The sequence below is a fragment of the Podarcis erhardii genome (assembly GCF_964252035.2).
Source record: "Podarcis erhardii genome assembly, chromosome: 5".
NCBI classification, from domain to species: domain Eukaryota; kingdom Metazoa; phylum Chordata; class Lepidosauria; order Squamata; family Lacertidae; genus Podarcis; species Podarcis erhardii.
Genome location: NC_138509.1, coordinates 7449580 through 7474385, shown reverse-complemented (window position 1 = coordinate 7474385; position 24806 = coordinate 7449580). Strand labels below are relative to the sequence as shown.

Genomic DNA, 24806 nt, shown 5'->3' with positions numbered 1-24806 from the left:
GATGGAGTGATAGGTCTATTTATTAGCTACCTGTTCAAACAAAAAAGTTTTCTTTTACACCTAACCAAAGTGGGGAAGTAATGGCAGGTATTTGTAATAAAAAACCATCAATTGAAAACTTTTGAGGGTGGGGAGCTGGACTTACAGTGCAATGCCAGTGGTGTCCAAACTTTTTTTCGAAGAGCACCAGATTTGATGAAGTGAAGGGCCACGAGGGCTGACCAAAGGGCCAACCAAAGTTGTTATGCTTTTCTTTAGGATTGAAGTTGTTCAGGTTTTGTTAGGATTTTACCTCACAAAATAAACTGCCACAGGGGCTGGATTAAACCAACTGGAGGGCCGGATTAGGCCCCCGAAATGGACTCTGGTGCAATCCCATGGCTGTCTACTCAGAAGTAAGATCCATTTCTTACTCTCATATAAGTGTGTCTGATGGTGGTCTATTATTAGTATTAGTATTTGGTTGTTGTTAGTGTTTTGTTTTTTTCCTCCCCCCCCTTCCTTGTTAACTTGGCAAATAAAATAATAATAATAATAAAAAGTGTGTGGATTGCAGCCCCCATATTCTTAGTTTTGTTAAGAATGGGAAAAAAGAGAGTTGGACCTCAAACTGGTGCCATATGGAGAATTGAATAAAGTGAAGAAAAATGCTCAATGTGCTTTGACGAATATGTCTTCATTGAGGTTGATGATTCAATCCCTTCCCCTGTTGCTACAAGGTGCTTTGCCAGTTTTAGTTCTCAGGTTGCTTTTCAGATCCCATCTGGGATCACATCTGAGGAAAGCATATTTGTCAAAAAAAGGGGGGGAAGAGGGTGGGGGGAAGCACTGGCTACTTCCCTCCAGTATAATGCATTTGCCATTACCAGTCTGAGGTTCACTTTTCATTTTTGCTTTTCTGGCCATTACTGGTGCCACTAACGTTCTGTTTCATTCTTATCTCCCTCTGGTAGGCTGCCTAAAGTAACTATAATGAGAGCCAGTACAGATCATCACTGTGCAGACCTAAAATATGATTAACAAATAACCCCCGTGAGTACATTCTTGGCCGTGTGTCCTGGAAGCCCTGCTCCCTGCCTTGCAGGCCATTTTTCCACCTGGCCTAGGAGGGCAGGGACTGGACTGACTCCAGCTACAAAAGCTGAGACTGCTGGGCAGACCCTTGGGCTGGGGTGTTGTTTGGGGTTCTTTGTTGGGTGGCACACACCACAAAAAGTGGTGGAGAATGGTTTGTAGATATTCTGTAAAAGTACTACTAAGCAGAGCTGGCCCAGTCATTAGGCAGGGTAAGGCTGCTGCCTCAGGTGGCAGAGGCCCCCAGGCAGCATGCCCAGCGAGTGCCTTCCCTGCCTTGCCACCTCCCCCAGTGGTGAAGAGGCACCTTGATCGGTGCCAAATTTGGACAAGATCACCATCACCATCATAATTTATTATTTATACCCCGCCCATCTGGCTGGGTTTCCCCAGTCACTCTGGGCAGCTCCCAACAGATTAAAAACAGAATAAAAACCAAACATTAAAAACTTCCCTAAACAGATGTCTTCTAAAAGTCAGATAGTTGTTTATTTTCTTGACATCTTACGGGAGGGCATTCCACAGGGCAGGTGCCACCGCCGAGAAGGCCCTCTGCCTGGTTCCCTGTAACCTCACTTCTCGCAGTGAGGAAACTGCCAAAAGGCCCTCGGAGCTGGACCTCAGTGTCCGGGCTGAACCATGGGGGTGGAGAGGCTCCTTCAGGTACACTGGGCCGAGGCCGTTTTGATCAGACCCATTTTGAGCGAGATCTCAATCAAAACTGTGAGAGATGTTGTGGAGTGTGCAAGATCTCACACAATTTGAGGCAAGATTTCACCCAAAATTGGTGCGACCTAGCCCAAAATTGGCTGTGATCACTGCCATGGCAGGAGGGGTCAGAAGCAGTGATGATATTATTATTATTATTATTATTATTATTATTATTATTATTATTATTATTATTATTATTATTATTATTATTATTATACCCCACCCGTCAGATGTCTTCTAAAAGTCTGGTAATTGTTCTCTTTGACATCTGGTGGAAGGGTGTTCCATAGGGCGGGTGCCACTACCGAGAAGGCCCTCTGCCTGGTTCTTGCAGTGAGGGAACTTCCAGAAGGCCCTCAGTGCTGGACCTCAGTGTCCCGGCAGAACGATGGGGGTGGAGACGCTCCTTCAGGTATACTAACTGAGGCCATTTAGGACTTTAAAGGTCAGCACCAACACTTTGAATTGTGCTCGGAAACGTACTGGGAGCCAATGTAGATCTTTCAAGACCGGTGTTATGTGGTCTCGGCGGCCACTCCCAGTCACCAGTCTAGCTGCTGCATTCTGGATTAGTTGTAGTTTCCGGGTCACTTCAAAGGTAGCCCCACATAGAGCGCATTGCAGTAGTCCAAGCGAAAGATAACTAGAGCACGCACCACTCTGCTGAGACAGATTTCACCGTCTTATGGAAACTCTCTTGACTTCCCTCACTTTTGCTCAGACGTCTTTGCCAAAGCATTCCGAAATACTTGCCTCGCATTCTTGCTACAGATAGCATTGAGAGGCCACCTTGTTTATGACAGAAGGCTCCTCCCAGTACTGTATCAAACACCTTTTTCACACATGTGTTCCTAAAAAATTGCAATATCACTCTCGTTTTTAAATGTGTTGCAAGTAATTTATGTTAATCAATTTACTCATAAGGAACTAATTTGTTAGGGGAAATAAAACCCCAGCACCTTTTCTCTCATGCTAATTAAATTTGACAGTTGAATTCATTCATTCATTCATTTGTTTGTTTGTTTCAGTATTGTTAATTTTGCTCACTACTATTTATAAAGCTGGGTTTTTTTCCTCCATGGATGTTATGTTATATCAAAAAGTAATGTATTATATGATACTCTCCACCCCCACCCCGCTTCCCCCCATATAGTATCATGTATTGTATATTTTTCTTTGTTGTGAGACCTTTGGGTGACAAGCAACTAATAAGTTTAAACAATAATAATAATGTATGCAAGCAATAGTAATATTTCAGTAGGCTTTGGCAAATGGGATCATCTTAATAGATGGTCTTGGTTGCGGGCAAACCCTCAACCTGGTTCCCCCCACCCTGGCATGGGTGGAGCTATCACCCTCACGCCGAGGTGGCACCACAATCACCCAGGGCTATTGCCCAATCATGTCAAAGGGTGATAGCGGGGGGAAGTATAAAAGCAGCCGCGTGACGTGTGCCAGGCTCCTGCTTCGCGCTGCCAAACACCCGCCCACCCTCCCTTTAATTTAGATCCTTTGGCCTTGCTTTGGACTTTGGTTGGTTGAGTCAGGGGCCGGGTGGGATTTTTTTCCATTTGGCAAATTGGCACGGGCCACTTGGTTTTTGCCTACCTCTCGTCACAACTTAAGGTTTGGTGGTTAGGCATTGGCTTATGGTGAATGGGGGAGGGGAGGCCGGCCATCACCTGCCCCTCCAGTTTCAAGGGTATTCCGTTAAAGGAATCCGGGGCCTGGTTGCTGTCCAAAGTCCGCTTGAAGGGTGAGGGCCATGCCAGGCCTCTGGGGACACCAGGGGTGATGCAGGCGGGTTTCCCCAATTTCCCTTTGGGTGGTTGACCCTTACAGACTTCCTGCGAAGGGGGCAGGAGTCAGATATAGTCTTGCCAATGCCTAAGCCAATACCGTTCTCATTCCTGTAATCAATAAAGTTGTGGCCAAATTTCTGCCCCAAAACCTTAAACAAAATATCTGTGTCCATGTGAATTTATTTATTCTTATGGGGGGGGGGTCAGCTTGGGGGTCTTGCCACGCAAACCGAAAGTCACAACATGATACCTTACAGAAACAAGAGCATGAATGTGAATGAAATACATACGGAACTCCAATTTCAAAGATGTTATTTTGGATCAGCTGTTTTCCCAACATGATAATGCTCAGCTGAATGCAAAGCTCCATCAAGCAGCCTCCAGGAGCACACTAAAGGGCAAGAGAAAGAGCAAGGGGGAGACACAACACCACTAAGTAGAGGTTTTCCGGAGAGTGGGTAATACAGGGCGGGGGGGCAACACCCGCAGTGCTATTGCTTGCCACTGCTGCAGGGCATGCAAGCAACTGGGCATTCCCACATATTTGCCAAGCATCAATCTGAGCTTCAGGAAAACGGCAGCTTTAGAAAACCCAGCTGATAATAATGACACCCTTATATGTTTTTGCCTCCAGATAATCAGAATTATAATATTACATACTTTCAAGCAGCATAGCAGATTTAGGAAATATCTATTTTTTACTCATTCCCCCCCCCCATCTTAAATCCAGTTCATCCCATTTCTATACCAGTTTGAGTTGTGTGTGTGTATTTAATGAAAATTCAGCAGCCTTTTAGTCTATGTTTCTCCTGGTGCACATTTTTGTATGCCATTTTAGCTAATATAACACATTGTACAAGTAATTATCTGTAATAGAATGCATATATATATATATATATATATATATTTATGCACACTTTCTCTAATACATACTTCTGTGTATGTTTCTTGGTTAGTGAACTACACAGCAAAACTCAGAGAAGAGAATATTTTGAAGGACAGCTGTGTTCCCATATTATTTTGGATGTGTGAATTCAGTTAGATTCACGTAAAAATGCAAAGCAAAATGAATCCCTGTCCCTTCTCTATTTCAAAGTAAGATTTAAAACTGGATACTTACCTCTTCCATTCGATAACCAGCAAATACATACACATAATGCCCAGGCCGGCCTACAAACCTGAGAACAAGCACACACATCTGGATTAAATCAGTATTAGAACGATTAATTACTTTGTGCAGCCAAATGATGAATACGGTTTTAAAATAAATAGAGGACCACTATATTTTATAACGTGAGACGTGGGTGGCGCTGTGGTCTAAACCACTGAGCCTAGGGCTTGCCGATTGGAAGGTTGGCGGTTTGGATCCCCGCAACAGGGTGAGCTCCCATTGCTCGGTCCCTGCTCCTGCCAACCTAGCAGTTCGAAAGCACAAAGTACAAGTAGATAAATAGGTACCGCTCTAGTGGGAAGGTAAACAGCGTTTCCGTGTGCTCCTCTGGTTCGCCAGAAGCAGCTTAGTCATGCTGGCCACATGACCTGGAAGCTGTCTGCAGACAAACGCCGGCTCCCTTGGCCAATAAAGCGAGATGAGCGCCGCAAGCACAAAGTTGGCCACGACTGGACCTAATGGTCAGGGGTCCCTTTACCTTTAAGGCTGCAATAGTGGGACGCGGGTGGCGCTGTGGTCTAAACCACTGAGCCTAGGGCTTGCTGAGCGGAAGATTGCCAGTTCGAATCCCCGCAACAGGGTGAGCTCCCGTTGCTGGGTCCCAGCTCCTGCCCACCTAGCAGTTTGAAAGCACGTCAAAGTGCAAGTAGATAAATAGGTACCACTGTGGCGGGAAGGTAAACGGCGTTTCTGTGCGCTGCTCTGGTTTGCCAGAAGCGGCTTAGTCATGCTGGCCACATGACCCGGAAAAACTGTCTGCAGACAAACGTCAGCTCCCTTGGCCAGTAAAGCGAGATGAGCGCCGCAACCCCAGAGTTGTCCACGACTGGACGTAATGGTCAGGGGTCCCTTTACCTTTTAAAGCTGCAATACTTAGAATTGTGTGTGAAACCCAAAGACAGCTAGCCCACCATTTCCAACGTCCTGGGAGGCCTGAGTCAGCAGGGCAGAAGTGTGGGTGGAAGAGTGACCCCCCCCCAGTTCCCCTGCTTCCCATTGGAAGCTGGTGAGGTGAGAGGAGATGCGGATAGACTCCTGAGCATGTCTAAATCTCCCCCCAGCTTGAGTGTGTGTGGGGGGACCAAGGAAGCTTTGGATCCACCCCTTCCTGGTCTTTCTCTGGAATGTCTCAGAAACACCCCCCTACCAAACTCTGAGAGAGGATTCAATCTATCCAAGATTGCAGCCTTAGGCACACACACACACACACGCACGCACGCACGCACACACTTTCTTCCTCCCCCCCAGTTTCAGATGGTAATACAACTATATTAATATAAAAAAAATAAAATTTGTTTTATTGCAAAGTGAATACATCAGTACAAAACCACACATAAAGAATGATATAGAGAAAGAAAAAGTAGAGAAGAAAAAGGAAAAAAAAATGCAAAGAAAAATAGACAGTAAAAGAATAAAGAAAAGTATAATATTTCAATATGATAAACACTATTTTACAAAATAATAGGAATAATAGACTTCCATCACTCTCACAACACTTCCTTTCACATTTCACATTTTATCTGTTTTTCAGTATTATTTTCATCTTCATATATAGATATGTATATATGTATGTTTCTCCTTTTCCATTCACGAGGTCATTCTAGACACAGCCAAATTTTTACATTAGAACCTTGTCTTTCTAAATAATCATTCAAGCAATTCCATTCCTTCTTGACTGTATTCATTGGCTTTGGGCTTATTATATCTGTCAATTTGGCCAGTTCCAAATATTCACATAATTTATATAACCATTCCTCTTTGGTCGGTACCTGGTTACCCTTTCAGTACTTAGCCACCAGGATTCTTGCTGCTGATGTCGCACACAGAAAGAATTTAGTATTTTCTTTTGGAATATCACTATTCAATGTTCCCAAAAGATATGTTTCTGGTCTTTTGCTATGTGAAATTCTTAGTAACTTTTTTATTTCTTCATGGATCATGTCCCAGAACTTTCTGATCTCTGGACATGTGCACCACATATGGTAGAAGGTTCCAATCTGCTTTGTGCATCTTCAGCACTTACTACTAAGCGATTTGTTCATTTTAGCCAATCTCTCCGGTGATAAATATATAAATAAATTTACAAACACATATATAGTTGCAGATTTTGCCATTTGAAATTTTAAAAGTTTTTGTTATATAAAATAATAATATTATTCTTTGAAAATTGTTGTGACTCTCACTTCTCGATCCAGCCCTACAGAGAGCAGGAAGTCTTCCATTCATTTCAGTTAATATTGCATAACTGAGAATTTTTAAATATTCACACATGGCTGTTTCCTTCTCTTGTGGAAGGATAGTGTCTCCTCCAGGCATAGGCAAACTCGGCCCTCCAGATGTTTTGGGACTACAACTCCCATCATCCCTAGTTAACAGGACCAGTGGTCAGGGATGGTGGGAACTGTAGTCTCAAAATATCTGGAGGGCTGAGTTTGCCTATGCCTGGTCTACTCAGCAGGTACAGGAAAGCTGCATATATCCATCTGTAGTAAATCAGAGTGATGTGTCGGAGAATCGTTCACCAATGTCTGTCACAACCCCCTTCTGGAGCAGTCTCCGTGTGCTGCCTGTGGGTGTCCTTGAGAAAAACACCTGCATCCCCCCTTAACTTATAAGAGGGGAGGTGCTGGCATCTGCCGTACTCCATCTGCAACAGTCCATTCCCAAGACACAAGGCACGAATGCAGGAACCCCACATGTCACAAAGAACCCAGAGGTCTCTCAACCTGGTCAAGCAGGCTAAACACAACCCACACCCTGTCCTGAGCAGGCATTCGGAGAATTCACATGAGGGAGAAGCCTCACTTCTCACTTCCCTTTTTGGGCTTTTTGGAGATAGCCAGGAGCAGTTCAATTCTCTCCATCTGCTTCCAGCCTCCTCCCAATCCATGCAGTGAGGTGTCATAAGCAGAACATATGTATATTGAATTTTGCAATGTGTAAATATCAAATGTGCTGGAGGAGGCTCTTGAGAGTCCCATGGACTGCAAGAAGATCAAACCTCTCCAATCTTAAGGAAATCAGCCTTGAGTGCTCACTGGAAGGACAAATCGTGAAGCTGAGGCTCCAATACTTTGGCCACCTCCTGAGAAGAGAAGACTCCCTGGAAAAGACCCTGATGTTGGGAAAGATGGAGGGCACAAGGAGAAGGGGACGACAGAGGACGAGATGGTTGGATAGTGTTCTCAAAGCTACCAGCATGAGTTTGACCAAACTGTGGGAGGCAGTGGAAGACAGGAGTGCCTGGCGTGCTCTGGTCCAGGGGGGTCACGAAGAGTCAGACACGACTAAACGACTAAACAACAATAACAACAAATATCAACTTTCTGCTAAAGAATCATTTTCAACCCACCTTCCTTTAAAAAATGCCACGTAAAAAATTGGTGCATAGGAGTTCACAAATTTCAGAAGGAAAGCTTTCATAATTAAATGCTCCTCGAAGGTTTTTTCTGTTTTGGGTATCTCTGTCATGAAGAAAGCAGAAAGACAGGTGAATGGAAACAACTGATAATTTATGTGACACACAGTAAACCAATAAGTCATATTCTGTGATCAAAGGGGATGCTGATAAGTTTGCAAAATGTCATATTTACATCTGAAAGAAGGATCAAGACCTGTTTGGGAGTACAGGGTTCTTAGCTTCCATGCTGTGCTCAGAGAGAGGGAAGGAAGTTAAACAATACATTTTCTCTCTGACTTGGGTTTCATCCTCAGCTTTCAGGTACTGAGTCAAGCATGGGTAGCCAACACCCACATTTTGTTTCTGTCCTACTGATGCTTACTTCATATTTCCTCTCCAGTTGATAATAGTAGTAGTAATAATAATTTCATTATTTATATGCTGTCCACCTGACTTGGTTGCTCCAGCCACTCTGGGCAGCTTCCAGCAAAATATAAAAACACAAAGAACATCAAAAACTTCCCTATACAGGGCTGTCTTCAGATGTCTTCTGAAAGTTGTAGTTATTTATTTCTTTGACATACGATGGGAGGGCGTTCCACAGGGCGGGCGCCACTACCGAGAAGGCCCTCTGCCTCGTCTCCTGTAACTTCACTTCTCGCAGCGAGGGAACCCCCAGAAGGCCCTCGGAGCTGGACCTCAGTGTCCGGGCTCATGACTTGATTATTGCAATACACTCTACGCAGAGCTGCTCTTAAGGCAATCTGGCTGTTGATTGGAGCTTCTTATTGACAGCATGTGACCCCACTGCTGAAGAATCTACACTGGTTGCCAATATGTCACAGGCCAGATTTCAGGTGTGACTGTTACACTTGGGAGAAGCCTTTCTCCATACATTCCTGTGCATTCTTTGATATCTGCTGGAGAAGCATTGATTACTCTTCCTTATGGCATCCACAAGGAATTGGGCCTTTAGTCTAGCAGCACCTACAATGCGGAATTCATTGCCTTCGTATATTAGGCAGACATCCTGTGTCTAGTTTTAGACGGCACCCCCAAAACAATTTTATTTACACAAGCTTACCCTGTCTTTCAACTCTGTGTCATGTTTTTCTGATATTTGCCTGTTGTGTTTTGATTTTATGCACACTGTTTTGACACCCTCCTTGCTTGATTTAGCAATATAAAAAATTACATGGAAGTAAATATGTGGCAGACTCTTCCATGAGGCCAGAGACCATGTCTCAGTTGCCTTGCAATGGTACTGGGGTTTCCTCCCAGCCTTGGGCTTGCTTTTGCAAAACTTCCAAGATTCAGATTCAGCAAGCAGTGGAAGAATGAAGGAATGCAAAGAGTCAGGGAGTGGGCACTAGCCATTAGCAGTTAGCCATGAGATGGATAGGAAATTGTGCCTTATCACTTGTCTATTGGCAGTCTCCCTTCTGTGGATCTTCTGAATGGAAGTGGAACAAATCACAAAAGTGTGATACATTAACTAACTGTGTGAATCTGCCCTTGGCAGACAGGTGCTTGCAACTGTTTATATCTAGAACTCTTTTCTGAATTCTAGTCAATAAGGGTGCTTCTAGGTTGGTGGCTAATAACTGTTCTTTTTTAGTTAAAGGTAAAGGTAAAGGGACCCCTGTCCATTAGGTCCAGTCGTGACCGACTCTGGGGTTGCGGAGCTCATCTTGCTTTATTGGCTGAGGGAGCTGGTGTACAGCTTCCGGGTCATGTGGCCAGCATGACTAAGCCGCTTCTGGAGAACCAGAGCAGCGCATGGAAACGCCGTTTACCTTCCTGCCGGAGTGGTACCTATTTATCTACTTGCACTTTGATGTGCTTTTGAACTGCTCTGTTGCCAGGAGCAGGGACCGAGCAATGGGAGCTCACCCCGTCGTGGGGATTCGAACCGCCGACCTTCTGATCGGCAAGTTCTAGGCTCTGTGGTTTAACCCACAACGCCACCCGCATCCCTCCTTTTGTAGTTACCGTAACTGGAAGCAAATTGTAACTGACTTGCTACATTATCCAGGAAGTTGCACTCAGCTATGATCCTTCTATGTCCCTGCCCCTTCTTCTTTAGTCGATAACTGAATAATTGAACCACCAACCTTCTGGTTAAAAGCCAGATGCACTAACCCATTGTGCCACATTACTGATACTATTGTTGAGGAATCCCTTATAAACGTCTGGGGAATTTCAGTATTTTGCAAAATATAGTACAATATAAAACTCCTGCTCTAAATTGAAGGAGGTGTGAATATTATAGAATGAATGAAAAGTCCTACTTTGTGGGACAAAAACATTATTGGCAAGAAGCAGAACATATGCACTTATGAAGGGTGAAAAAACATTACCCATTTCTGTCAACCATTTGGCAACCATTCCATAAATCTCATCTAGGATAAGTATCACAACAAGGTTAATGATGACAGCCGTTGCTGTCACCGTCACTCGGACGTTAGACTTGGTTGACTCGTTGGGACTCATGGATAGTGCTGCCGCTGTAGTTATCCGGTACACAATCACACCAAAAACCAAGGAAAACGTCAGTGAAATCTGAAAAGAGACACACAGGTATTCATAGATATGCATACATTCAAGCATTTTTGCACATACAGTAAATCTACTTGCCGCAGTTAATGAGCTTGAGTGGCGTTAGAGACCCAAAGGCCCACATATTAAGCAGCTTCCTCTGTGAAGGGAAATGCTCTGCACATGGCTGGCCAGTGGGTTTTCTCCATTGACTTTTTGGTTTGGATTAAATAGTATTGGTGCGGGGCTGTCCCTGCTTATGCCAGCACAGCATCATGCAGTTTGCTGATCTCAATTCTGAACTACATGGGCATAGGAGCACCACTAATTCTAGGATATTCAGTACTGGCCAGAACTAAAAGGTAAAGGTAAAGGACCCCAGATCATTAGGTCCAGTCGTGGCCGACTCTGGGGTTGCGGCGCTAATCTCGCTTTATAGGCCGAGGCAGCCGGCGTACAGCTTCCGGGTCATGTGGCCAGCATGACTAAGCCGCTTCTGGCGAACCAGAGCAGCGCACAGAAACGCCGTTTACCTTCCCGTCGGAGCGATACCTATTTATCTACTTGCACTTTGACGTGCTTTCCAACTGCTAGGTTGGCAGGAGGAGGGACTGAGCAATGGGAGCACACCATGTCGCGGGGATTCGAACTGCTGACCTTCTGATCGGCAAGTCCTAGGCTCTGTGGTTTAACCCACAGCGCCACCTGGCCAGAACTACCAAGTGTCAATTTTGCATGTGCATCTAAATATGCCCCTAGAACACATGAACAAATGTGGCTGCTTATCCTGTTGAGGGCATGCTGTCCTTCAAGGACTCTTTTGGTGACCCACACAGTAGGGTCTTCTGGTGAGTCTGCGTCTCCATGATTGACAGTCTATGCCTTTGCTCAGAGAACTATTCTCCTTGTTGGATCTGTAAAGGATGACTGCTATTAGCATCTTTAAAGGTAAAGGGACCCCTGACCATTAGATCCAGTCGCAGATGACTCTGGGGTTGCGGCGCTCATCTTGCTTTATTGGCCGAGGGAGCCGGCGTACAGCTTCCGGGTCATGTGGCCAGCATGACTAAGCCACTTCTGGTGAACCAGAGCAGCTCATGGAAACGCCATTGACCTTCCCGCCAGAGTGGTACCTATTTATCTACTTGCACTTGACGTGCTTTCGAACTGCTAGGTGTGCAGGAGCAGGACCGAGCAACGGGAGCTACCCCGTTGCGGGGATTTGAACCGCCGACCTTCTGATTGCCAATCAGAAGCTGACTCTTACTCCAACACTGGCAAGGGAACATCATCTTTGACTGCACTGGAAGGCAACAAGCTAGTTGACTGACACAGACCAGCCACATGCCACTCTGCCTGGCACCTCCTTGGCACCTGCTCAAATGCTGCAATGCAACACTTGTGGCACCAGTGCACAGGACATGAGTAAAGCAACACATGTATATGTGCAATATCTGCTGGAGTTTGTGGCCTGGACTGTCTCTCTGCCTGGTAGCTCAGTTAGGGTCTTTCCCAGTGATGCTTTTTGTGATGCATTGGGAGAAGGTGACTAGATAAGACAACCAGGCAGTCCAGGGAGCAAAAAGCAAGTATTGTCAGTGCCTGGGTAGCAGCTCAGGAAGATGGTTATTGGGGAGTGGCTCAGGCAAAGAGCAAGAACAATGCCACCACTGTGCTCCAACATCCACGGTCTGAGATGTTTTGGGAGGGGCAGCCACGATCTGGCAAATGAGCTGGTAATTGAACCAATCCGGCACCAAGCACTGAATCTGGACTTTGTGGTGCAATTGACATTTTAAACTTTTGCAATTCTTAGTCCATCACCAATTCAGTCTAAAAGAAGGATACACTGAGGGAAAACAGCAAAGGTAATGTTAGGGAATACTGATTCAATCTGAAGACCCATGCAGTCAGGGCAAATTTAATATAGGCCACTGTTAAAGAAGCAAGGAAATAAAATTCAAAATTACCATAAATAAGATAGATGCAAAGTTCACTAGATAGCCAGGGGTACGGTCTTTCCAGGTCAGTTTTTCCTTCTCATCCTAGTACAAGCCATAATAGGGAAAACATCAGTTATGATACCAAGTAAATAAATAAGGTGAAAAGTTAAGCGCAATTTGGAATCAGTGTGATGAAATACAGTGCAATCATAAACAGTTTATTCAGAAGTCCCATTGGGTGTTATTCAACTAAGTTTTAACTACCTTAATCAAGTTTCTTGATTTCAATGGGTCTACTCTGAGTAAAACTTAGTTCACTATCACTGATGGATTCCAGTAGATCTTAGTCCCTAATAAGTGTGGAAATGATTTCTGCCTTAGTTGTTACTATGCCCCCCCCCCCTTGCCTTCAATTAGATTTTATCTGTTAATCTGGGTTTTTCTTAGTTTCTTGTTTTCCCACTCTTAAAGTCAGCCCTTCACATCTCTACACCATTTTTGTGATTTTTTTAAAGTGTGCGTGAAAATTTATCAGTGTTTCAGTGTGTCATTGCGATATTTGGAGAAGTGCACATTTCCCATATTGTTTTGGGAAGTGCAAATTGGGTAGATTCATACATTATAATGCAAACTGAACCAAATTTCTTGTTCATCCCAAATTTTATCCAATATATGAAGACACATTACTCTCATACGATCTATAATTGAAAAAGCAGACTGAATTTTTACTGTAGACATTTCTTCCCTAGGGTCCCCCCCCCTCAATTTTTTAAATTAGAAATTAAGAACTGCTATTTGTCTTATTTCATTGTTTTCTCTGGCTTACTCATCCTGTCAGCAAGCAAATCTATTATGGTCTACCTTCTACACATTATATCACTAACACGCCTTTTGTGTCATGTAGCAGCATCAGTAAATAGTTGCCCCATGACCAGCAAAATATGTCCCTCCAATTCCCACACCACACAAAGAAACACACATATTCACAGCTGCTTATATTATTTTCCTAAATACAGTGGTGCCCCGCAAGACGAATGCCTCGCAAGACGAAAAACTCGCTAGACGAAAGGGTTTTCCATTTTTTGAGGTGCTTCGCAAGACAAATTTCCCTATGGGCTTGCTTTGCAAGACGAAAACGTCTTGCGAGTTTGCTTCCTTTTTCTTAAAGCTGTTAATACCCGGGGAATCCGTGCTACGCAAGACGAAAAAATCGCAAGACGAAGCAACTCGTGGAACGAATTAATTTCGTCTTGCGAGGCACCACTGTATGGCTATGCCATGACTTCTGAAACAGAAGAGTAGCTGTTACATCTAAGTTAGGGGTGGCCAACTCCCAAGAGACTGCAATCTACTCACAGAGTTAAAAACTGGCAGTGATTGGCCCCCTTTTTGGGGGGTTCAGGTCAAAGTTGTTGTTGATCTTTTTTTAGGGGACCCAAACTTGTTGAGCTTCATTGGGGGGAGCCAGTGATCTACCAGTAATTTAAGAAAGACGTCCAGTGATCTACCGGTAGATCACAATCTACCTGTTGGACAGGTCTGATCTAAGTCATGTGGCTGGCTGAATCGAAGACTTTTTCCACCAAAAGGGTGCACCTATTTCTTAAGAACACATCTGCTTTTGCAAATCCCAATCTCTCCCTGCCCCCCCCCAAAAAAAACCATCAGCAGAAGCGGCCAAAGAATAGCTACAGGTATTCATTTTTATAATGCAACTATGGTCAGAAGGGGACACGGGTGGCGCTGTGGGTTAAACCACTGAGCCTAGGACTTGTCGATCAGAAGGTCAGTGGTTCAAATCCCCGTGACGCGGTGAGCTCCCATTGCTCGGTCCCTGCTCCTGCCAACCTAGCAGTTCGAAAGCACGTCAAAGTGCACGTAGGTAAATAGGTACCGCTCCGGTGGGAAGGTAAACGGCGTTTCCGTGCGCTGCTCTGGTTTGCCAGAAGCGGCTTAGTTATGCTGCCCACATGACCCAGAAGCTGTACACCAGCTCCCTCGGCCAATAAAGTGAGATGAGCGCCGCAACCCCAGAGTCGGTCATGACTGGACCTAATAGTCAGGGGTCCCTTTACCTTTAAGACAAACTAAGGGGACCTGCGTTATCACCCTCTAGAAATCTCGTATGTGTCATGATGACTCAGGACTGCTTGCATATAAGAAAACTGGATGAGAACAAAACTCAGCTGCTATGATTCTTCCTCTCCCGACCTCCCCTTCACCTTATTTTGAGGGGGGTGGGAAGTGTGTGGATGCAAGGCCTATGTACATATGAATGTATGAATAGTACAGAAAGTCGAAGAAGCACTGAATGCATAAAGATGTCTTGGAAAAAGTTAGGCCACCGATTCAGCTGGGCTAATGATGCTTATACCATCTGGAAGTGGCTCAGGAAAACGCCCTTCCTAGCTCTGGCGACTTAAGTTTCCTTCTTTGTGATTTGGGCTGTTCATTTTAACACAAGCTTTGTAGATATAACACAGCCTTCTATATAGAAATTTTAAGCTACAATCCTAAATATCCAGACCTACCCAGGAAAAAGTTCCACTGAACTCAGTGAGTCCAATATATGATTGAACTGCTGACTGTTTTTTCACACCATTTTTTAAAATAGTTTTAAAATCCTAAGAAAACAGATGTCTTAAAGAGAATATACAAGGGATTGACTCAGGAACTTTATGTTCCCATATTGCTAGAATATTCACTGTAGAATGGCTGCTATTGAGCATTGCTCTGGCTACTTGAACTCCAGAGGTTTTATACGAGAAATCATGTGCCATTGTAACAACATTTAATTTTCTTTTTAACTGATTGTTTAACAAAGCCACAACCAATTCATTTTAACTTATCTACTTCTTATATTTAAGCAAGCAAGCCAACCAAACACAATTACTTAAAGTTGACTGAAACTAAAAGGATATATTTCAAATTAATTAAACGGTTCAACCAAGCAAAGCTAAGTAAGCTTTGGTTGGTACGTTGCAAAGCCCATAAAAATAGATTAACTTTTGAACTTCATTTGAAAAGTTCAATTTTGTTTCTGTGGGGTTTTTCTGTGTCACAAAATCAATAAAATATCACCCTCCCTACATATTTTACTTATGAAAGGAGCATTTTTACTAGGTTAATTATTGGAACAATAAACAGATACCAAAGAGACAGAGCAATTTTTAAGACTATAATTTCATTTTAATTACTCCAGTACCATAGCAGTATTTGAACTGGATAGTCATTAAAGTTACTAACATACAGCTTTAAGATTAATGTCATGTGCCTACATCTGCTCTTCCACAAACTGTCAAATAAAATCACAATTATTCTGCTGCCTTCACGATGCTTTTCCTGCTAATTTTTTTTTTTAAAAAATGCCTTGCTAAACAGGTTCCACCTGTCCAAGCTTTTACATCTCTTGACAGAAAGTATTTTATCACAAATCTATTGCAAAAATTACCCATTCAACCAACATTATTTGCTATAATAAAACTAACTTTGGCCTAATGGAAATAAGCCAGTTGGCAAATTTACTTTGCAATTTGTATTGCTCAAATTACAATGTTATGCTGAAGTCTCTTAGCAGCACTTAATGGTCCTTTCGCCTGCCTCTAGGTTACAGATATTTTCCTCAGTAGTACTGGAGGAACCTAACAGGGGGAAAGTGTTGAAACGGTACCTAGAGAATAATTCGCTGCCTTGCCGAATCCTTCCTTCCCTATCCAACACACAATACTCTTACATGAGATACACACTTTTGCTGCTCTGTCGACACATAATGGCACTCGATGTTGGCCTCAGCTACATTAGTAAAGAAAAGCGATTTTGTATGAATTATTATTATTATTATTATTATTATTATTTATATCCCGCCCATCTGGCTGGGTCCCCCCAGCCACTCTGGGCGGCTTCCAACAAAACACTAAAATACAATAACCTATTAAACATTAAAAGCTTCCCTAAACAGGGCTGCCTTCAGATATCTTCTAAAAGTTTGGTAGTTATTTTTCTCTTTGACATCTGGTGGGAGGGTGTTCCACAGGGTGGGTGCCACTACCGAGAAGGCCCTCTGCCTGGTTCCCTGTAACCTCACTTCTCGCAGGGAGGGAACCGCCAGAAGGCCCTTGGCGCTGGACCTCAGTGTCCGGGCAGAACGATGGAGGTGGAGACGCTCCTTCAGGTATACTGGACCTGCATTATAAAACACTGTGGCACCATATGGTTCTTTCGCCAACTTGATTTCCCTTTATGAAGTTTACCACGCTTTGAACTGAAATGCTTCTTTCATGTGTCTAGATCCAGCCGTTATATAGGATATGATACTACAGTCCTGAGAAACCCGGGACGAAAATTCGTACAGGGAGGAACAACATTCTCCCAATACCACCTTCCAAAACCTTCTCCTGGAATCACCGCAATTAACAACTGTGAGACTCTGGCTGGCAGGCTCAACTCCGAGAATGTGACTCAGCCACAAAAAAAGTTATTGACAGTGATTAAAAGTGACAAGCGAGAGGAGGACGCTCAGGCGTTCCAACATTCACTGCCTTCTCCTTCTCTCCAGAGGCCTCGCGTCCTGGGCTGCCCTTCATATGTCTGATACTTTCCATGTAACTCCTCTGAGTGTATTTTTCTTTCTACAGGATCTACAACATGATATAATTGCCAGTTTAGATGACATGCTAACACTCCTTATATTAACTCCTATACAACGTGCAACTATTAATGCCCCTTAAAAATAGATGAACTAGAATATATTATTAAAAAGGAGTAACAGCAAGGATCATGGACAAAAGATACAGTTGGCTCAGATTCTAATCAAGGAGACCTGATGAGAATAAGACTTCAAATGCTATCTGGGTACCCCTTTGGGAGCACTGAATTTTTGTTCCTCTTTACCGCAGCGTAAGAATTGGGCATTTACACCAAATATCACCAAAATACAAATTTTCACGGCAAATGTAGAACATTATGTTTGGGGGCAGGGGGAATCTGAGGCATTAGAGAGACCAGCAACATATATCGGATGGGAGGGGGAGTTTGCACATCTTGAACGGTGATTCATGGAGGACCTGAATGGAGACCATTAGGCAAGCTGTTTTGTGTGTGCCACCCTCTGCCTCTCATCACCACCAGGAGTCCTGGGGGATGAGGTCCAAGGTTACAGAAGAAGTTCCATTAAGTGTGCAATGGCTGCAAAACCTGGGACCAAAGTTGCCAATTATTTCCCCCTAAACTTAATTTTGAGGGAATAAGAAATAATTTAAATTTTAAAAATATACAGGGAAGACCTGCATATCTCTCCCTTAGCACAGACACCCTCGCCCCAAGTCTGATCCTATGACTGATGTGGATCTCAGACATAGAGTGTTACCCACATTATTAGTCCCTTTTCTGTATTAATTTTGCTATTAAAAAAACAAGTCTGCACAGCACAAATCACTTACATTGGTACATACAATCCAACCCAACAGAACTCAGTGGTTCTAATGGAACAACTTCTTAAACTTAAAAGCATCAATGTGGCTACAAAATGGAATCATCCTAATACTGTTTCATTTGTGCCCAAGCAAGGACAACCAAATTAGCAACAGATTAGGCATCTGGAAACTTTTAACAAAACGTGCATCGTTATTAGGAAAAGATTTGTTTTTCTTCTGCTGGGCATCATTCCTTAATGTTTTGTTCACCACAAATGAGCTTGATCAGATAGGAGAAAACTAAACAAAGAACAAGTTACTTGTTTGTGCAAGGAAACAAGTTTGTTTTACATTTTTAAAAGGTGAAACTCAGAATGGCATTAACTTCAGGGTATGACAGTAGCGACAAAACCAACCGAATTTGGCAATCTGCTTTACTAAGGGCAGGAAATGTTCTCTTCCTGATGGATAAAGTTCAAGCCAGGCAGAACCTACTTGACCCCATGGCTTTTCTGCTTTCCAATGAGTACCTAATACTAGATTCTCAGTATCTGATGTAGAAAACTTCATGGCAACACGTTACATGCATGCACACACACATACACACAGAGAGAGTTTTCAAGATGTGCAAATGTGCTCAATGAGAAAGTTCACACTGACCTGAAGTGATATAAAATGACAAGCATATTTCTAAAGCCCAAACCTATGTATGTTGTGTCTCAACATGCTTGCGCTACGCAAAGTTAGGATACGGCATCATCCTGGGACCTGCAATGTGCGGCAGAGGACTCTGATGAGGATGAAGCTCAGGTTTCTTCTTCAGTGGGGAGAACCATCCGTATACCATTTGGGACTCCCCCAACCAGATGACACAGCCGTACCGAAGAACATGACCCCTGATCTACCAACCTTGTGGAAGTCAAAGACTGCAAAATGAGGGTCAGGTAACAACCCTGACAGCTCCTTGCTGGGGCAACAACTTCAGCCAGCTAAACAAGGGTGTTGTTTTTCTCTGCCCTCTGCGCAAGACAACCACTGATTGCACCTTGTTTGCTAATGGTTTGATTTTGCAAATGTTGACTGGACTTAATTTACTTCACCTGCCTCTGATCTGACTTCACCAGTGGGTGCCCCGCAAGACGAATGCCTCGCAAGATGGAAAACCCGCTAGACGAAAGGGTTTTCCGTTTTGGAGGCGCTTTGCAAAACAAATTTCCCTATGGGCTTGCTTCGCAAGACGAAAATGTCTTGCGAGTTCCTGCAGGTTTTTCCCCCTCCCCCCCTTTTTCTAAGCAGCTAAGCCGTTTATCAGCTGATCCGCTAAGCTGATAAGCCGCTAAAAGCCGCTAAAAGCCGCTAATAGCGCTAATCTGCTAAGCTGTCAATGGGCTTGCTTCGCAAGACGAAAAAACCGCTATACGAAGAGACTCACGGAACGGATTAATTTCATCTTGCGAGGCACCACTGTACTTGCTTCAGGTGTGGGCCTCAGGCATGGGTAGGCAAACTAAGGCCCAGGGGCCGGATCCAGCCCAATTGCCTTCTCAATCCGGCCCACGGATGGTCTGGGAATCAGCTTGTTTTTACATGAGTAGAATGTGCCCTTTTATTTAAAATGCATCTCTGGGTTATTTGTGGGGCCTGTCTGCTGTTTTTACATGAGTAGAATGTGTGCTTTTATTTAAAATACATCTCTGGGTTATTTGTGGGGCATAGGAATTCATTTCCCCCCAAAAAATATAGTCCTCCCCCCAACAAGGTCTGAGGGACAGTGGACCGGCCCCCTGCTGAAAAAGTTTGCTGACCCCTGGCCTCAGGCACTCATAGAAGAGGACCGGTTAAGGTATGCCAACAGTCAGGCAGGCTAGCACATTTCAGAATGGCTTGCTGTCAGATAGGTGAAATATTGCCTTATGCACACACTGTTTGGGAAATTTTAGAACTCCTCAATCTGCATTGCTAATGGAGGAGATATCTAACTAATCGTTTTATCTATCATCAGTTCTGCTATTTGCAAACTCGGGTGTTGAGTGCTGACAGAATTGGAGCCAAATGCATTCCACAGCTAAGTCTGACTTGAGAGCCCTTCCTCCAATTAGTGGTTGATGTTTGTAATTACTCTGGGGTGAGAGAGAAGCACTATATGCATGTTGCTATTATTATAAGGAGATACCAGCCAGGTCCCACACATAGCAGCTCATATTGGGGCAACAGAAACAGGTTTCTTGCTGCCCTCAGCTGCCTAGATGACACTTGCCAGACCTAATTTTTAAATTGCCATCAATGAGGGTAGCTGGATTTTCACATCCTTGCCTCTCACTCTCAGCTCCCATCTCCAATATGAGAAAGACAACAACACTGGCCTACCTTACAAATCTGGTGTAAAGATGACCAAGGTCAGGTGGTTCAGAAAGCAGTCAACAAAATGGCGCTCTCCCAGTGGGAAGGAAGCAAATTTCAGGCTTGTAGTTCTTGGTCTCAACTAGGGCCAGGGCCTTTTCAGTGCTGACCCCGACTTGGTGGAACGCTCTGTCACAAGAGACTAGGGCCCTGCGGGACTTGACATCTTTCTGCAGGGCCTGCAAGACAGAGCTGTTCCGCCTGGCCTTTGGTTTGGACTCAGTCTGACCCTTATGTTTCCCTCCCCTTATGTTTTTGATCTATGGGCTACTTTTAAAATGAGGCTGCATTTTAAATTGCATTTTAACCTGTATTTTAAATTGCCCCCCCCCTTATGATTTTACTGTAATTTTACTGGTGTTAGCCACACTGAGTCTGGCTCTGGCCGGGGAGGGCAGGGCAGGGTATAAATAATTTTATTATTATTATTATTATTATTATTATTATTATTATTAAAACAGATTCTAAATCTTGCTCCGTGTTTTATATTATCTTGTTTTCATGCTGAATTTTGACAATGCAAGTAATACCACCAGCAAATGGAGAGAGTATAAGGCAAGGCAGGGGATGTGGGAAAACATCCAAAACATGGGGAGTGGGGCAATACGAGAAAAACTGGTATGAATATGAGATATCCACGTGTGTCGTGCTTCCTTGACAGGTTTAGCCCCAAAGCAGGCTGGCATGCTGGAACACATGTGAGCAGGATTGCCAACTCTTTTAAAAAGTGCTATTCGAACAGGGCTTGTGGTGGAACATTTGAAAAAAAAAAAAAGGCTAAAGGGGGAGTGGAAGAGTCCTGAAATGATTTTCTGGAAACCGTCTGGAAAGAAAGCAAAAGGGCAGTTTGGGCTTTTTTCTGTTTAGGTGACAGTCCTGCCGGTGGCCAATTAAGCCAATTGCAGCTCATTGGTTTTGTATAGCAGGTGATCGGGAGCTTGATAACCCTCATGCTTCTCCTCTCTGTGAAAACCAAAGCAATAACAAATAAATAAAGGAAAGGGGAAACACTTGGTAAACCACTCTCCATGGCTGACAGGCTGCAATTCAGCTTGGTAGCTCTGGATCACAAGTTATGCTGGCTGTCACAAAGACACTGCCCAGGTCGCTAAGACTCTAGTCACAGGTGGCATCCAAATTCTAAGGCAGGTTCTTTATTTCTTTTTCTAACTTGCCCAGTACTTAATGAGTGAATGCAGCATAAAATAGACTGCAGGACCAACTTTTGTGCCATGTCAAAGCACACCTTCTGTTGGGTAAAAAGCCAAACTTTCCTGAGCCTGCACAACTCAGGGCTTATCCACACTGCTTCCTCTTGTCCTGCTGTCTCGGAAAATCACTTTTTAGCACTCAATTGGAGCAAACAGCTATTCAGGTTTTCTCTGAATTGATGTTTGCTCCAATTTAGCATTGAAGAGTGCTAAGGAGCAGTGCAAAGGCGAAAAGCACTCTGACTCTCTAGTCACAGGCCAAGCTCTCCGTTTGGCTTGAATATCAAGCTCTGAGTTATTTGTTGTGGCGTTTGACTCCTAGGATGGGTCATAAGGAAAGGGTTAAAATAGGTGTGATGTGATTGGCAAGGGGGGAATAAAAGTTAGAGTGGGAGGTTTTGAAAGTCAGTTGAGTTGAGGGTTGAGGTTTGGGAGTTGAAGAAGGAAGAGGGAGGTTCAGGTGTGGGTTGGTAGAGTTGTATTGTGAGAGAGTGAGAGGAATTGTTAGGTGGAGTCAGACAGTTGGAATAATCAGTTTGGAGTTGTTAGGAACTAAGAAAAAGAAACTGTCAAGAAAAGCTAACTGAAACCATAAGCTTGTTCCTGCATTTAAAAATAAACTTGATTATTTGTTTATGTTAATAAACTGACTGGACTCCGTATGTCCCCGTGAGAAGTGGGGTGGTGGCAGCAGAAAAAGCAATCGTAGTGGTGGCACAGGGTCATCAGACTGTCAAATGTCCGGGGGCCCTGTGTGTGATTGCCACACTTGTGTTCATTTAAATGCCTCTCTTCCCTTTTCCAACATGGTAAAGAGTTAAGCATAAGAAATAGCCAAGAGGGACAATTAACTGCTGAAGATTTTAAACACACTGCAATACTTTATCTGTGACTTGCCCTTCAAGAAAGGTGCTATGATGTCATACCCTGTCTATAGCAAAACCTCATCTGTGGTTATAGTTTGATAACACTTTCATTAATGAAAGGTGTGCCCCCTGCTTAATGCCTGACACAGGAAAAAAGTGTAACATCAGCAAAATGTTAATAGAGAAGGAAACATGGTTCTTCCAACCTCCCTATATACTTGCCCATCAATCTGCCTAATTGTTACCTTTTCACCTTCTGAATTCCTGCTTCCTTCTCGTTTCTGCTGAAGGGATAAAGCTGCATTTCACTCTCAAAAGGCAACCAATCCCATGTGCCTCTCCCTACCAAGGCACCCACTTTCTCTGCACTGCCAGCTGGGAAGCTGGATAAGATTCCTGGTTACGGGGGTCACCTTTGGTCCTGGAGGCCACAATTACTGGCCCTACACTAGCATTTGCTTTTGCTTTGTGCCTCTGTTTGCAAGATTTCTCTGGCAAGTTCGTAGACATGCAGAAAGGGTTCAAAAAAGGTTTTAATAACGTATTTGGGTGGCATGCATATTTGTGGTATGATAAAGTCAAAGCACATAAAGCGTTTAAAAACCATATTGTCAGGAAAGCACTGTTTAATGTCTGTATAAGATACAAAGACTTGCTTGAAAACAAAACTCCAAGGTGGTTGTCACCAATGGAAGCGAAGGCTCAGAAAAAGCTCAATATGGAGGCCAAATGGCTGAAATATTGGGAAATTTTGGAACAAGAGGGAGATAGATTAAAACTGCAAAACAAAGTGCGAGACTGGCTTCATTATTATCAAATAATGGAGGCTTACAATTTGGACAAGAAAATTGGCTTCCAGGTGGAAAAATCAAAATTGGAAACGGAACTGTTAGATCCTAAAATTAAGAACTTATCAATAATGTATAACTTGCTGTTGAAATGGAACACTCAGGATGAAACGGTGAAATCTGGTATGATTAAATGTCGGACATAATATTATGATGGCTGACTGGGAACAGTTATGGACCACAGGTATGAAATTTACGGCATGCAATGCCCTAAGAGAGAATTTAATGAAAATGATTTACAGGTGGTACATGACACCAGTCAAGCTTGCAAAAATTTATCATTTGCCCGATAATAAATGTTGGAAATGTAAAGAGACGGAAGGTACATTCTTTCACCTTTGGTGGACATGCCCAAAGATTAAGACTTTCTGGGAGAAGATCTATAATGAAATGAAAAAGGTATTTAAATATACCTTTCTGAAGAAACCAGAGGCCTTTCTCCTGGGCATGGTCGGCCAATTGGTGTCAAAGAAGGATAGAACTTTCTTTATGTATGCTACAACAGCAGCAAGAATACTTATTGTGAAGTACTGGAAGACACAAGATCTACCCACCCGGGAAGAATGGCAGATGAAGGTGATGGACTACATGGAACTGGCGGAAATGACTGGCAGAATCCGAGACCAGGGAGAAGAGTCGGTGGAGGAAGATTGGAAGAAATTTAAAGACTATCTACAGAAACACTGTAAAATTAAGGAATGTTAGAAGAATGTTGGAATGAAGTTATGTGGTTTTATGTTGGAATGAAGTTATGTGGTTTTAGCAGAAATGTTATAAAGGTTTAGGAAAAAATAGACTGTTAATTGGTGAAAGGAGGGAAAGTAAAGTTACATTATATTAAGATAAATTACAGAACAAAAAGTGGAAAAGATGGAAAGGATTTGCTGAAATAGTTAACTGAACTAGAATACAAAAAAGGGAGGTGTGAGGAGGTCAAGGAAACAAACAAATGAAAGACAAGTTACGGGAAGATTAGCTGTGTTTTCTTTTTTCTTCTTCTTCTTCTTCTTCTTCTTCTTCTTCTTCTTCTTCTTCTTCTTCTTCTTCTTCTTCTTCCTTATTGTGATGTGTTGTTTTGTTCTTGTTTGATATGGTGTTTTTACTCTTTCTTTTTGTAACCTTTAAAATTTTAATAAATATTATTTATAAAAGAAAAACCAGAAAGGGTTCAAAAGTCTGCATCGCCACGTAGTGTTAGATGGGCATTAGTGAGCCTGGCCCCTGTCTCTCCCAGCAAAATTCTAGGTGTATTTGGAAGCACCTGCTTGGGTAAGACAAAGGAGATGGTGTTGGACTTCTGGAGGAAGAGAGGAGAACCTGCCCCATTGTATATCGGGGGGCGGGTGCTCCTTTAAATTCCTGGGAATTTACCTTAGTGAGGACTTCACTTGGAAAATCAACATAACTCAGGTGGTCAGAAAGGCCCAACAG

The 24806-nt window shown here is 43.4% G+C and overlaps 1 protein-coding gene across 1 annotated transcript in view; it reads right to left on the bottom strand.

Moving 5' to 3' along the window:
* The window catches only part of ANO2 (anoctamin 2), a 137986-nt gene that overhangs the window by 20099 nt on the left and 93081 nt on the right, over positions 1-24806 (bottom strand). Inside the window, exons 14-18 of the mRNA XM_081860946.1 lie at positions 12667-12741; positions 10519-10720; positions 8111-8222; positions 4708-4765; positions 3878-3978 (exon numbers count right to left, since the gene is read on the bottom strand). Coding sequence (XP_081717072.1) covers positions 3878-3978; positions 4708-4765; positions 8111-8222; positions 10519-10720; positions 12667-12741 — 548 coding nt within the window. The remainder of the gene's footprint in view (positions 1-3877; positions 3979-4707; positions 4766-8110; positions 8223-10518; positions 10721-12666; positions 12742-24806) is intronic.